The following is a 15,518-nucleotide window of genomic DNA, read 5'->3' on the forward strand; positions in this document are numbered from 1 at the left end:
GTCCTAGTGAACACCCATTGCAGCGTGATCCTGTAAAATGTTGCCAGAAGTTTGTTGCAGATGAAGGGCCAATTCTTCCTCAGCTTCTTAGATTTTTCACCAACTTTTGCGTCTTTGTATCTCATTTTCACACAGTTATTCTTTAGAAAATCACACAGGAGAGGCAAAACACTGTACTTCCAGTTAGTCCAGGTTAGGTTAGCAATCAGCAATGAAACTAGAAATATACTGTTCCTTACTTGACTATGTCAGACTCACAGTAGGACCTGTGTGTAGTCACTGGGAGCATGCACTCTTAAGAGCCAATGTCCTCTCATACCCGAAGGTGGCATGCTTCATCAACGGGCTTGCTCCATGTTGGACTGGCACAATCAGGGCAGATTAAACATATTCAGTATACCATATAGGGATTGCTAACACAGAACAAAGCCATCCCTCTGGGTAGTGGGTGGAAAATAGAGGGCTGAAATATCATAGAGGACAATGCCAAGGACCTCATTTACTAATGTGTTTTTGGCCCGCTGGCATGAGTCAGTGCATCGACAGAACATCAGTTCACTTACCTTTTTAAAGGCCCATGTGTTTAGTGCTAAATTGCATTACATTGTGCAAACTCCTGTACAAATTTTAGTAAATGACAGCCTAATTATCTTCACATTCAAAGATATCCCGCTAAACGAAATACAAAGAGCCTTGAAACAGTAAAGTAATAGGACTCCTAAAGAGGTTGGTCAGTAAGATCTCATTGAACCCACACAAGTAAAAAAGTCAAAATTATAACATTTCTTCCTTAGTCTTAGGTCAGCCAAAAGGGCAAGATAACAGCCTGGAAAGAATAGAAGGTGATTGTACCTCTAATCACAGGATTTTGCTCAGACTTCACTGTCTACACTGCACCCCAGAATGCCAGAGGTTTTTTTGGAGGGGCAGTTTAATTCATACATATTGTTAGAAACTGATTGTGTTCAATGAGAAAATAAATTCTTAAAATTCCCTTTCAATACAGATCAGCTATGGATCAGTGCTCTCCAAGCTGAGCGACAAGCTACAGTTTCCATCTTTTCTGCGCACAGTGCCAAGCAACACCTTTCAGATCACTGCCTTGGCACAGTTAATGAGATTCTTCGGCTGGACATGCATTGGGATGCTCATCTCTGACGATGACGTGGGCATGTTGGGGGGACCATCCATAAAAAGATTGATTGAGAAGAATGGAGGTTGTGTTGCATTCATGGAAAAAGTCCATCTAAGCTACTCTATGGCAAAGATCACCAATGTTGTTGAAATTGCCAAAAGACACACTGTGAAAATTATAATTGTCCACAGCCCTGAGGTCCATCTGAAGAAGGTCATGGAGGCCTTCTTTACCCAGAATGTAACAGATAAGATCTTTGTCTTCTCAGCATCCTTCACAATGACTCTAGGACTCTTCCCCAGGCACACCTGGACACTCTTCAATGGATCTCTAGCACTAGTCCTCCATTTCACAAGGATCCCTGGATTTGAGTTGTTTCTTACCCACCTTAACCCCTTGCAAGATTCCAATGATGAATTTATTAAACTCTTCTGGGAGGAAGCTTTCAACTGCAAGTGGCCAGTATCTAACCCAACTGAGATAATGACAGCGATGGATAATAATGGAATCCAGGTTTCTTGCTCAGAGAACCAGACATTACATAAAATGGCAGATCATCTTTTTGAATTAAATGATCTCAGTTTCTCCTACCATGCCTACCTTGCAGTTTATGCCTTTGCCCATGCTATGAACTCACTGATGTCTTGTAAACCTGGACAGGGACCATTCATAAATGGTGAATGTGCTGATATCAATAACTTTCAACCTTGGCAGGTAAATAAGTAATACGAGTATATATCGCATTAGGTCATGGATGTGTTAATGTCTCAGTATCATAGCTTATGTGGGTCAGGATATTTGTTGGTAGTCATGGTCTTTGGACACCAGGGTCATTATTAAAGTTTAGCTTCAAAACAAATTCTTAGCAAACTATCTTTAGTGAGGATCCCCACTGTTGAGTTACTTGTCAGTTTACTATCAGTGAATATTCTAAAATTTGTGTTTGACTAACAACTTTGGCACCGTTTCATGAATTTTAACAAACCTTTCCAAAAGAAGTTTATTCACCTTTCTGGAAAGTCTCAGAGTGATACTTCTATGTGGGGGCTTGAGAAAAAAGAGAGTCCCAAAACAAGATGTTTTTGTGCAATTCCTCATTGGAGTTATAGGAAGTGTTTTAGAAAAAAGGAACAACGGAAAAAAATTACACCAAATTTAGCAGAAAGCTGGATCTCTTCTCAGAAGCATGCCTACTGTGATTTGATTAGGCATTTGCAGATAGTTAAGGTTCAAATGTTAGTGCTAGATTGACAGTGGAAATTCAGTGACATTCATAAAATACTTGACCAGGAGGGCATTTTTCCCCATCTGCCTTTTCGTACTAGTCCCATGGTACAAAATAATGTGATTGACTGGTTGCAACCAAACAACAATGTTGCAGTCTCCAATGCAAGATGGGGACTTGGTCCCCTGGTTGTGAAAGTAAAAAATAAATCTATAAAGGGGCAGTGCAGTGGTACCATGACCCCCTTATAGTTATGGGGGTGTCCAAGAGGGCCAACCCAAGACCCAAAAAATAATTCAAACAATTGTTGCACCAGTCTTGTGGTACTTCCTCAGGCTCACACACAGTCTACACTGACTTACCCGGCTCTCCTGTGGGATATTGAAAAAAATTAATGTCCCCTGGGTACAGATGATGGACAGCCCACTCACTCAAGCCACATTAGATGGCCAACCCTCCACTACACACATCCTTTGCTTTGTACTGGATCCTTCACAGTTAGGCTATTCCTTATTTACAATCAATGAGGAACAGGCTACAAAGCCCCTATTATGTACAGCCTTCATTTTGTACAGAAGTCTTCATGGAGAGCCTCCTCCCTCTAGACAGTCAAGTCTCCTTCAGTGGTAAAGCCCCTACTAAGCACAGCACACACCTTGTGCAGTAATGTTCACAGAAAGCCCAGGCCTTCCAGAAACCCAAGCCTGCTTATGTGTCAAAGTCCCTATTATACACAGCCTTATTTATGTGAAGAAGTCTTCTTGGGGAACCCATGCCCTTCTGACACCCAAGCCCCCTTAAGTGGGCAAACCCCTACCACACAGAGCCTTCGCCCTGTACAGAACTCTACACAGATATTATTCCCTCCATTTACCCCAGACCTTCTGGGTAGTCAAGCCTGTAAATCGTGTAGTTATCTAAGACACTTGAAAAGCATAGCAATGGCTTGCGTGTGCTCTTTAAATTTCAAGCTCAGGCAGCTCGCTAAATAAACAAAAGGAACACAGCTGTGTGAAGGTCAAGCACCTTTTTGTGGCAGCACACATCTTCTGTCCAATTAAAACATGTACCTCTGGCTCCCAAGATTCCAAAGCCCCTCTTACCTGGTGATACTCACAAAATTGTCTGGGGATAGCTACACTGTCACGCCCAACCATAAAATGCAAACTTACACAGAAAGTCCAGAGGACTTTTGTCCCACCATATGAGCATTCTCTCATTTAAATGTCTTTACCATCACCCTTGCAATGCAAATTAGCTCTTAAAAGGTGTGCCTTATTAGTGAATAAATTGCATAAAATATACTATTGCAAGCATTTTATTTGCTTACCCCCTACTTCTGAACAACAATCATCCAGTTGTGGTGCCCACTCCACACATCCATCCAAGAACAGATCTGATTCTTCTAATTTTCCAGTAACGGTTATGACATGTCGAAGAGACTCTGGTGGTCATTCTGACCTCGGCGGTAAAAGGCGCCTACCGCCGGTCAGAAATCCTCCATAATTCCGCCGCGGTAACCCGCCACGGTCATTCTGACCCGCAGCAGCCAAACCTCCGAAAATCCAAAAGCCACAACAGACCGCCAGACCAGCGGTCGGCGGAAAAGTGGAGGTGACCAAACCTCCACCGTCACGCCAACAGAAATACGCCCATGCCATTACGACCCACGAATCCACGCGGCGGTCTTTCAAACGCGGTTTTCCATTGGCGGTACACACCGCCGCGGTCAGAATACACACAAACGAACAAAACTCAGCCACATTGGACGATTTTAATTCCACACACCTGATACACATACACACACCACTCCCACACACACAATACAATATAAAACACACACCCACATCAACCACAAACCCCTACGACAAAAAATTCAGAAAGAAGCACTGAGAGACACATCAGCGATCACAGAATACCATCACACAGAGGCACACTACACCATCACCCACACAATATCCACACACAAAACAACACACACCACCACACTCAACACACTTAACTACACATACTCCACCCCACACATCATACACACCACTCCATGGCACCCCAAAGACACCCCCGCTTCTCAGACGAAGAACTCAGGGTCATGGTGGAGGAAATCGTTCGGGTAGAGCCCCAGCTCTTCGGCACACAGGTCCAATACACCAGCATTGCCCGGAGGACGGAGCTATGGCAGAGGATTGTCGACAGGGTCAACGCTGTGGGACAGCACCCCAGAAATCGGGAAGACATCAGGAAGCGATGGAACGACCTACGGGGGAAGGTGCGTTCCATGGTATCCAGGCACAACATCGCCGTGCAGAAGACTGGCGGAGGACCCCCACCTCAACCCCCACAATTTACAACATGGGAGGAGGAAGTCTTGAACATCCTGCATCCTGACGGCCTCGCAGGAGTCGGCGGAGGAATGGACACTGGTAAGTTGAAGCTTCACTACTGCTTCCCCCCCACCTGCATGCCAAATCATACCCCAACCCTCACCCCCATCCTCGAACCCCACCCTCACCCCCACCCCCATCCTCACCCCCACCCTCACCCTCACCCCCACCACCATCCTCACCCCCACCACCATCCTCACCCCCACCCCCAGCACACCTATTTCCTGCCAATGTCTCACCATCACAACCCACACATCCCAAAACCTAGGCCTGCATGCGTCCACTAAGCATGGACACCCATCACCAAAGCATGCCCAATGCATATACACATCCCCCCCACAAGCCACCCTCACCAAAGCCCCCACACACGAATGCCAGCACTTGGGGACACGGGAACCCACAGATACACCCATATGCCACACATTGAAACTATAACCATACCTCTATACCCCTGCAGGACCCGACCGTCAACACACCGCCACGGAGGGCCCAGAATTCTCCACACCCCCCACCCAAGAGGCCGTCAGCGATGACAGCAGCTCTGTCGACCTGGACACCGATGACCAGCCCGGACCATCGGGGACCTCTGGACAGTCGGTTCCCCTCACACAGGCACAGGCCACTACAGACCCAAACCCCTCTGGGAACACCAGCACAGCTCCCACCCAGCGGGCCCATGCCTCTGTCTCCAGGGCGCGTCAATCTGCGGTGTGTCTACCACTACAGGGCACCCAGGATAACCCACCACCCCAACAACAACAGGGACCTGGGGGCAGTGGTAGTGGGCACACCGGGCAGGGGGCAGAGGCCCGGGGAAACAGGGCAACTCGGAGGGCAGCTGTGCGACAGGGGGGGGACGGGCCCAGGGAACCCACTCTCCACGAGGCCCTCACCACCATCATGGGAGCATACAACCGCTCCCAGGAGACGATGGCGACGGTACTGGCCCGGTTCCAGGAGATCCAGGTACTGCAGGAGGAACACTATCGGGGGTACAGGGAGGACATCAGAGCCCTCACCTCCACCCTGGTTACCATGGTAGGGCTGCTGCAGGACCTCATCAACACCAGGACGGACACTCAACAACAACAAAGGGCCCCTGCCACTAGCCTGGACCAAGAACAGCCAACCACCTCCGCCGGCGCTAGTGGACAGGAGGCCCCCGCACAACAGCAGCCCACCAGACCCCCACCTCCTGCAGGAGAAGAACCGCCCCGCAAGAGGGCCCTGAGATCTCGCAAGAAGACAGAGTAGGATGTCAAGACCCCCGCCAGCAAAGGATACCACCTGATGTCATCCCACTGTCCCACATTGTCACCCTGTCCATCCTTGAACTGCCCATGCTCCATCTCTCCACAGGCCTCTGGACAATGCACCTGTGTGACTGTTACTCTGGACTCTGCCATGGACATTCCTTCACCATAGCCCCCACCCACTTGAAACCACCCATCCCATTTTGAGCACTGAAATAAACACCTATTTTGCACAAAACTATCTGGAGTCTGGCTGTGATTTCAAAATATTGTAATTGACATGACAGTGCAAATATGTCCTTGTACATAGTGAAGTCAACAAACAGCTGCCACAAAGCTGTAGTCCATGGGGAAACGAAGCACAGGACTCGTAGTGGGGACCCCAGATCTGAAATAGGGAGGGAAAAGCCACAACTCAGTCATCATACACTGGGGCAAATAGACAGGCAGCAGAGATGCAGGAGAGTAGTTCACATTTACTAAATTATGTTTGAATTGTTACCTGTGTCCTATTGGAAGTACTGTTCAATGATTCTGTCCCTGTTGTCTGTTTCAGCCCCGTCGTCTTCCTCCTCGTCACTCTCCACAGGTTCCACAGCTGCCACAACACCACCGTCTCGACCATCCTCCTGCAGGAAAGGCACCTGGCGGCGCAAAGCCAGGTTGTGAAGCATGCAGCAGGCCACGATGATGTGACACACCTTCTTAGGTGAGTACATTAGGGATCCACCTGTCATATGCAGGCACCGAAACCTGGCCTTTAGGAGGCCAAAGGTGCGTTCGATCACCCTCCTAGTACGCCCATGGGCCTCATTGTACCGTTCCTCTGCCCTGGTCCGGGGATTCCTTACTGGGGTCAGTAGCCACGACAGGTTGGGGTACCCAGAGTCCCCCAATAGCCATACACGGTGTCTCTCTAGCTGTTCCATCACGTAAGGGATGCTGCTATTCCTCAGGATGTAGGCGTCATGCACTGACCCTGGGAATTTGGCATTTACATGCGAGATGTACTGGTCAGCCAAACACACCACCTGGATGTTCATGGAATGGTAACTTTTTCTGTTCCTGTACACCTGCTCCCTGTCTCTTGGGGGAACCAAAGCCACATGGGTCCCATCAATGGCACCAATGACGTTGGGAATATGTCCAAGGGCGTAGAAATCACCCTTCACTGTAGCCAATTCGCCCACCTCAGGGAAAATGATGTAGCTCCTCACGTATTTCATCAGGGCAGACAACACTCTGGATAACACCTTCGAAAACATGGGCTGAGACATCCCAGAAGCAATTCCCACTGTTGTCTGAAATGACCCACTTGCCAGGAAATGGAGTACTGACAGGACCTGCACCAGAGGGGGAATCCCTGTGGGTTGGCGGATGGGGGACATCAGGTCGGGCTCCAGCTGGGCACACAGTTCATGTATAGTGGCACGGTCAAGCCGGTAGGTCAGGATAATGTGGCGTTCTTCCATTGTCGACAGGTCCACCAGCGGTCGGTACACGCGAGGATTCATCCATCTCCTCGCCAAACCCAGCGGACGGTGCCTAGGAAGGACAACATGGAGCACAGAGTCAAGCAACCCACAGGTACGTACTCACAGCTTGCACAGTAAACGATTCTCTATGCAGTGAATGGCGTGTCTGAGTGGCTATGCAAGGCCTAGGCCTGTGTGACGCAGTTGAAATTGAGCCATGTGGACCCTCGAAATGGCGGCTGCCTGACCTGTGAAGTGTGACAATGGGATGTGAGGTCAATGCGCTGGCGTGGCACACGGCGGCGGTCGGCGGTCGAAGACCGCGGCGCGAAGCCGCATTGGTTAACATTGAAGCCTATGGGTTTCAGGAGCCAATGGCGAAGGGCGCCGGCGGTGGCGGTACGCACCACCGCGGTACGCACCGCCGCGGACGTGACCGCCATTTCCTATCTACTTATCCACTTGCGACTTGAACTTTCACAGCAGAGGATCTATACTGCAAGTGTTGCTGTGACCTCGGTCTGGAAGGGACAATGGCTGCTGCGACTGGGGAAAGGGCCCCTGCCTTCACTGGAGAGGAGTTGGAGAAACTTGTGGATGGGGTCCTCCCCCAGTATGCGCTACTCTACGGTCCTCCAGACCAACAAGTGAGTTTAATTCAGTATGGATTTGGGGCCACTGGCTGGCTTGGGGGCCTGGCAGGGGGCCTGGCGGGGATGGCGGGCATGTTGGGGCTGGCGGGGGGCCTGGCGGGGGGCCTGGCAGGGATGGGGGGCATGTTGGGCCTGGCGGGGATGGGGGGCATGTTGGGCCTGGCGGGGGGCCTGGCGGGGATGGGGGGCATGTTGGGCCTGGCGGGGGGCCTGGCGGGGATGGGGGGCATGTTGGGCCTGGCGGGGGCCTGGCGGGGATGGGGGGCATGTTGGGCCTGGCGGGGGCCTGGCGGGGGGCCTGGCGGGGGGCCTGACGGGGATGGGGGGCATGTTGGGCCTGGCGGGGGCCTGGCGGGGATGGGGGGCATGTTGGGCCTGGCGGGGATGGGGGGCGTTGGGCCACTGGCAACGAAAATGCAGACAAACTTGAACGTGGTATTTCTCCCTCCCTGTACGTGTCACATAGGTCCGCGCCCATGAGAAGATCGGGATTTGGCGTGCCATCGCCAAGGAAGTCCGGACCCTGGGGGTCCACCATCGACGGGGCACCCACTGCCGCAAGAGGTGGGAGGACATCCGCCGCGGGACCAAGAAGACCGCCGAGTCTCTGCTGGGGATGGCCTCCCAACGTAGGCGGGGTGCCTGCCGTCAACTGACCCCCCTGATGTTCCGGATCCTGGCGGTGGCCTACCCTGATTTGGATGGGCGCGTGAGGGCAGCACAGCAGACACAAGGGGGTGAGTACAAGCATTATCTACTCTGTTGTCACGCAGTGGAGGTGTCTGGGTGGGGGAGGAGGGCTGTGGGTCCCCCTAGGCCAGGGCGATATCTGTAGGCTGGGCACCCCCGTAAGCCCCTGTGTCCCCAGCCACCACCCTCAGTAGTGTGTCAGTACAGCCATCCCTGGGCCGTGTCATCAATGGGTGCAGTTGTCAACTCTAGGCGTGTAGGGCATGTTCCACGGAATGCGTAGCGGACCCCAAGTGCGCAACTTAGTGCAGGGGACATCTGTGTCTGTCATGTCCGCTAACTGTACTGGTGATCCATGTACTCAAAATCTCTTTATTTCTCTCCCCCCCCCCCCTTTTTGTTTGTCTTTCTGTGCTTGTGTGCATGAGCATCATCAGGCGGAGGAGAAGTGGCATCGGGGCAGGAGGGAGCTGCATCTCACATGGCCCAGGAGGGCCATGCCACAGAGTCTGACTGGACCAGTGAGACGGAGGGCGAGGGGAGCTCCACAACGGGGACGACTGGACCCTGCAGCGACACGGACACGTCCTCGGAAGGGAGCTCCCTTGCGGGGGTGGCACCATCCGTGCCCCCCGCCATTACAGGTACAGCCGCCACCCAGCGCACCATCTCCGCCCTCCCAGCAGCCCCTCAGCGTTCTCCCCGTGCCCGCTCTGCCAGGAAGCCGGGCATCTCCTTCGCCCCAGGCACCTCAGGCCCTGCCCCTGTTACCCCCGCTGCCCTCAGTGAGGAGGTCATTGACCTCCTCCGAACGCTCATTGTTGGGCAGACTACCCTTTTGAATGCCATCCAGGGGGTGGAGAGGGAGGTTCATCGCAGCAATGCGTACCTGGAGGGCATTCATTCGGGTCAGGCTGCCCATCAGCGATCGTTCCAGGCTCTGGCCTCAGCACTGACGGCAGCCATTGTCCCTGTCTCCTGCCTCCCTCTACTAACTCCCTCCTCCCAGTCTCCTGTTCCTCTGCCTGTCCCACCCACACCATCAGACCAGCCTGCACACACCTCAACACCCAAGAGCAGCTCATCCAAACATAAGCACCACAGATCACGCAGACATTCACACAAGCAACATTCCGATGCAGACATGCCAACAGTCACTACCACCTCTGTGACCCCCACCTCCTCGTCTCCCTCCTCCCTCCCTGTGACGTCTACACTCACACCTTCATTCACCTCACCATCAGCCAGTGTTTCCATCACCAGCATACCCTCCACTCCAGTCCGCACACGTGCAGTCACCACCCCCACTGCCATTTACACGTCCCCTGTGTCCTCTCCCACTGTGTCTGTCACCCCCTCTTCCACACCACACAAACGCAGCCACCCACCCACCCAACAGCCATCCACCTCACGACAGCCTCCCGCTCCTGCACCTGCAGCCAAAGACAGCAAACTTGTCTCGCCTACAACCACATCCTCTCCCTCCACTCCCATACCCACTGTACCTACCACTCTCCATTGTCCCAAGAAAATCTATCTCTCTACTGCTACCTTCTTTCCTGACCCTGAGCCCCCCCCCTCCTTCTCGTCGGGGTAAAAAGAGCACCTCAGCCACCACCAGCCCTGCAGCCCCCTTGACAAGGGTGCAGGGGTATTGGAGCCCACCAGCCCGCAGGTCTGGATCTTCGCTCAGCAGCAAGGGGACAGCCAGCCCACCCCCTGGGAAGAGGAGCAGAAGGCGGAAGGGCCGCCGCCGGAGCCCGGATTCGATATCCCCCCAGGACACTAGCCAGCCACCGTCAACAGCCACAGCTCCAAAGGGAGGAAAGGGCCACAGACTCCCGACTAAGGAGGGCAAGGGCAGCAAGGCGGAGAAGTCAGGCAGCAGGCCTGCTGCCCATGGAGGACCCGTCACAGCTGCCCAGGAGGAGCCCGCAACCCCCATAGCCGCTGCCCCGGGAGGAACCGGCACAGCTGCCCCAGGAGAGCCCACCACCCCCATAGCCGCTGCCCAGGGAGGACCCAGCCCAGCTGGCCAGGAGGGCCCCACCACCCACAGCCCAGGTGGGCATTGAAGGAGCACCATCCCCGCTGCCCAGGAGGGCACCACCAGGCAATGAGCAGTTGGCCATAGAATGGCCGCCGTCTCCAGCACCGCTCCGCTGGGGACCGCCGTCTCAAGAACCGCTGAGCTGGGCCCTTCAAGGCAAGAACTGCTGAACTGGGCCCTGCCGTCTCCAGCACCGCTCCGCTGGGGACCGCCGTCTCAAGAACCGCTGAACTGGGCCCTTCAAGGCAAGAACCGCTGAACTGGGCCCTTCAAGGCAAGAACCGCTGAACTGGGCCCCGCTGTCTCCAGCACCGCTCCGCTGGGGACCGCCGTCTCAAGAACCGCTGAACTGGGCCCTTCAAGGCAAGAACCGCTGAACTAGGCCCCGCCGTCTCCAGCACCGCTCCGCTGGGGACCGCCGTCTCCAGAACCGCTGAACTGGGCCCTTCAAGGCAAGAACCGCTGAACTGGGCCCCGCCGTCTCCAGCACCGCTCCGCTGGGGACCTCCGTCTCAAGAACCGCTGAACTGGGCCCTTCAAGGCAAGAACCGCTGAACTGGGCCCTTCCAGGCAGGAACCGCTGGCCCTTTGGCAGACGTGGCAGGGCAGGATCTGTCTCGGGCAGGGCTGCAGGATGTCCTCTGGCCAACATGCCTCCTCCAGTGGCAGTGGAGTCTGTTATGGACTGTTTGGACTGTGGCTTTGCTCTCCCCAGGATGGCCCAGTGGGCAGGCCACCCACTGTATGGACTGTTTGGACTGTGGCTTTGCTCTCCCCAGGATGGCCCAGTGGGCAGGCCACCCACTGTATGGACTGTTTGGACTGTGGCTTTGCTCTCCCCAGGATGGCCCAGTGGGCAGGCCACCCACTGTATGGACTGAATGGACTGTGGCTTTGCTCTCCCCAGGATGGCCCAGTGGGCAGGCCACCCACTGTATGGACTGTTTGGACTGTGGCTTTGCTCTCCCCAGGATGGCCCAGTGGGCAGGCCACCCACTGTATGGACTGTTTGGACTGTGGCTTTGCTCTCCCCAGGATGGCCCAATGGGCAGGCCACCCACTGTATGGACTGTATGGACTGTGGCTTTGCTCTCCCCAGGATGGCCCAGTGGGCAGGCCACCCACTGTATGGACTGTTTGGACTGTGGCTTTGCTCTCCCCAAGATGGCCCAGTGGGCAGGCCACCCACTGTATGGACTGTTTGGACTGTGGCTTTGCTCTCCCCAGGATGGGCCAGTGGTCATGGAGTCCCCTCGTGGATCTGGCGTCGTGTACTCAAGTGGCTGAGGTGACCCCCTTCCCTTCCCCCTGAGGTGCCTGTCCTTTTTTCTTTCTGATGCCCCTGCAGTGTTCTCTCCGTGGAGTTCTTGTCGTGGGACTGGGCCTTGCCCCTTTGATCAGGACCCCTGTGGTCCACGGACAGTGGTTGGACTACATTTAGTAGCTGTATATATTTTGTACATAGTTTATTTATTTATTTGGATTACTGCTGTCCATTTTTCAATATATCTGCCCGTTTGAGATCTCTTCTTTTGGTCTTTGCATTATTTCGGAAGGGGGGGGTTTGTGGGTTGTGACAGTGATCTGTGGGAATGCATTGATGTGTGTGTTGTAGTGGGTGTGGGTGGGTGGGTGTGTGCCGGTATTCTTTTCCCTCCCCTGTGTCGTAGGTGCAGTACTCACCGATGTCTTCCGCGCCGCCGGGCGTGCTCCTGGTACAGGAGCAGGTATAGGAGTGCGGGGATGACCTGCAACTCGGGTTCCATACTGCCGGAATCTCGCGTGGTGTATGTGGAGGTGAGCGTTTTCCCGTTCGTAGTCTGTTTCCGCCGTGTTTTTATCGGCGGTGCTCCCGCCCCGGAAAAGGTGGCGGATTGGTGGGTCGTGATAGGGTGGGCGGTACATTGTCTGCCGCCTGGCTGTTGGCGGGGACCGCCGCGCTGTTTGTTTGTTCCGCCGTGGCGGGCGGAGTGTTAATGCGGCGGGCTGTGTTGGCGGTTCCCGCCAGGGTCAGAATTGCATATTTTGGACCGCCGGCCTGTTGGCGGGTTGGCCGCCGCTTTATCACCGACCGCCAGGGTCAGAATGAGGGCCTCTGTGTCTGTCTTCCAATGTCCCAGGTCCTCCACTATGTGAAAAACATCAACGTCACGCTTGATGCTGGTTCCAACATATATTTTGATGTGAATGGAGATCCCGTGAGCGCTTTTGACATCTTCAATGTGCAGCTGTTTGATGATGAGGACATCCGGCTGATAAATGTGGACAACTTCGACTTACAACAAGGTGAAAAAGTGTATGTCAACACAAAGAACATTCTGTGGGCCAGCAGCAACCAGGTGAGGAGGGTTTATTTCACATATGTTCATCTGTGTGTAAGACAGGTTGCCATGTACAATAATGACAAAGGATGTGAACTCTAAGGAAAAATCACAAAAACTCAAATGTGTAATATTTTGAAGTATTGCCAGCAGACAGCCATAAGTACGTTAACACCTTGTCTGTCTTCAGCACCCGAGTCATGACATGGATGAGGAGACATGCCTCCTATGAGACAATTACCCTCTATCACATATTTTAAAAAGGCGTTTCCGTTCTTCCTAGAAGTATCACTAATCCCTACTAAACTTTAAAGAAAAACAAAAATGAGTTTAGCCTGCAGGAATAAATAAAAACAAACTAGGCCCTACTGACTCTCAGTTCCTAGTGGCAGACAGCAGGACATCACTGGACAAATGGATAGGTGCTGCCGGCAGCACCTCGGAATCACTGCTCTCATCCATGGTTTAACCAGATGACTATGAGCAGGAACATGGTGTAGATGGAGTTTGGATCCTTCAAATGCATGTCATTGAGTTAACGTCCACTTATACGATGTTGGTCAGTCTCACCTGCTCTCAATGGGCCCAATTCACAAAGGTAAACTTAGATCAAAAGTGTAAGTTTAAACCTAAAATATAACTTTATTCATAGTAAAGTTAGAATTTTGGTGTAAGCTTAGACTTTTGATCTAAGTTTAGACCAAAAGTATAAACTTACAGCAAAAGTCTAACTTTACTATGAATACAGTTAGACTTTTGGTCTATGTTTAGACTTTTTGGTCTAAACTTGGGTCAAAAGTCTAAATTTAGACCAAAAGTCTATCTTTACTATGAATAAAGTTGGACTGTAGGCCTAAACTTAGACCTTTGGTCTAAACTTGGACTTTTGGTCTAGGTTTACCCTTGTGAATCAGGCCCACAGTGTTGGAGTTAGTGTCATTTCAAACTGTGGTGCATCAGAAGCATTGGTGGAATCCACTGCAGTGGTTACTCTTGGGGTATGTTGGCTCCGTGAATGACAACCCTGCAAGGACTGGGATGGCATCAACAGCGTTTGGACATCTTCCTCTGAGTTCCTAGTGCCTCATGGCACATGTCGATAGAACAGCTTCATGCCCTTCTCTCGTGCAAGGATTTCCTTGTGCAGGAATTCCCTTAGGGACTTTTTTGGAGAAGTCACCATTGGACAATGTGGACTATGCTGAGCTGTGTGGTGGCCATGTGGGGGCCACTGCAGGACCACCAGCAGTGCCACGGCCAAGTTGTTTTTGCTAACACAAGGGTCATGGTAGCGTGAGCTCTCCTAAAGGACTCAGGTGCACAGGGAATAGCAGCTAGTCCCTGGATGATTGGTCCCTCATGGTGCCAGGAGGGCCTCTTTGGTTTCTTGGTGGTTCATTGGAGTAAGACTCCATCCTGGTGATGAAATGCTTCTTTGGTGGTTACGGTGATGAACATGGTATGATGGTGTTGTTGCCATTATACAACCTGCACAACAGGTAATTAGGACATGCACAGGGTGACGGTGACTGGAGGGACTTCACATCGACATAGCTCAGTGTGTTGTTGATGCCATTCTTCTCCTTTTGTATGTGTGGGTCTTAGCAGGGATGCCATCATCCATCAAGCAGCCAGTGACTGTGGCTGGACAGTTGCATTGGAAACATGAAGCAGATATGCGGTTCGTGCATATGTGTGGCTTACTTTCAGTTCTCCCGCTTGGCTGTCAACAGTGATGTTGCTCTATATCGGTGGCTTCCTTATGTCAGTGGGTACACTCTTCGGTAGTGCCAAGAATCCTTTCTCTTGTGACCTTTAATCATTTCTCCTGCTCATCTGTGGTTGTGAGGTTCTTCTGTGTGATAGTTCTGGTCACACACCTTTCTCTCCTCTCCTTTTTCAGCTCTCCTTTGCAATGTGGAATTGTGCCATGATCTCTTCTTCTTCTGGTGTTCAGTGGCATCAGGTTCTTCAGTGTGACAGATCTGGCCATACACTCTTCTTTCCTCTCTTTTTCAGTTCTCTCATTGTGATGGGGCATCCAGTCACATGTCTCATGCATTCCTTTCTCCTTCGGGTACAGTGTGGCACATGTCATGTGTCGCCAGTTCTAGGCTCATGGACCTCTCACCATTCCGGTTCTCCCACTGGAATATCGCTAGTGACGTCACTCCACATTGGTGGCTTGCTTGTGTCGGTGAGAACGCTCTCTGCTAGTGGCACAAGTCTTCTCTCTTGTCACCTTTGATCATTTCTCCTGCACATCTGTGGTCATCAGGTTCTTCTCTGTGATAGATCTGGTCACACACCTTTCTCTCCTTTCCTTTTTCAGTTC

General features: G+C 52.5%; 1 protein-coding gene across 1 annotated transcript in view; it reads left to right on the top strand.

The window, feature by feature from the left end:
- The window catches only part of LOC138249288 (extracellular calcium-sensing receptor-like), a 149,712-nt gene that overhangs the window by 67,892 nt on the left and 66,302 nt on the right, over positions 1–15,518 (top strand). The window contains 2 exon segments of the mRNA XM_069203244.1: positions 1,007–1,849; positions 12,983–13,201. Coding sequence (XP_069059345.1) covers positions 1,007–1,849; positions 12,983–13,201 — 1,062 coding nt within the window.

This window comes from Pleurodeles waltl, chromosome 8 (genome assembly GCF_031143425.1).
Source record: "Pleurodeles waltl isolate 20211129_DDA chromosome 8, aPleWal1.hap1.20221129, whole genome shotgun sequence".
NCBI lineage: Eukaryota > Metazoa > Chordata > Amphibia > Caudata > Salamandridae > Pleurodeles > Pleurodeles waltl.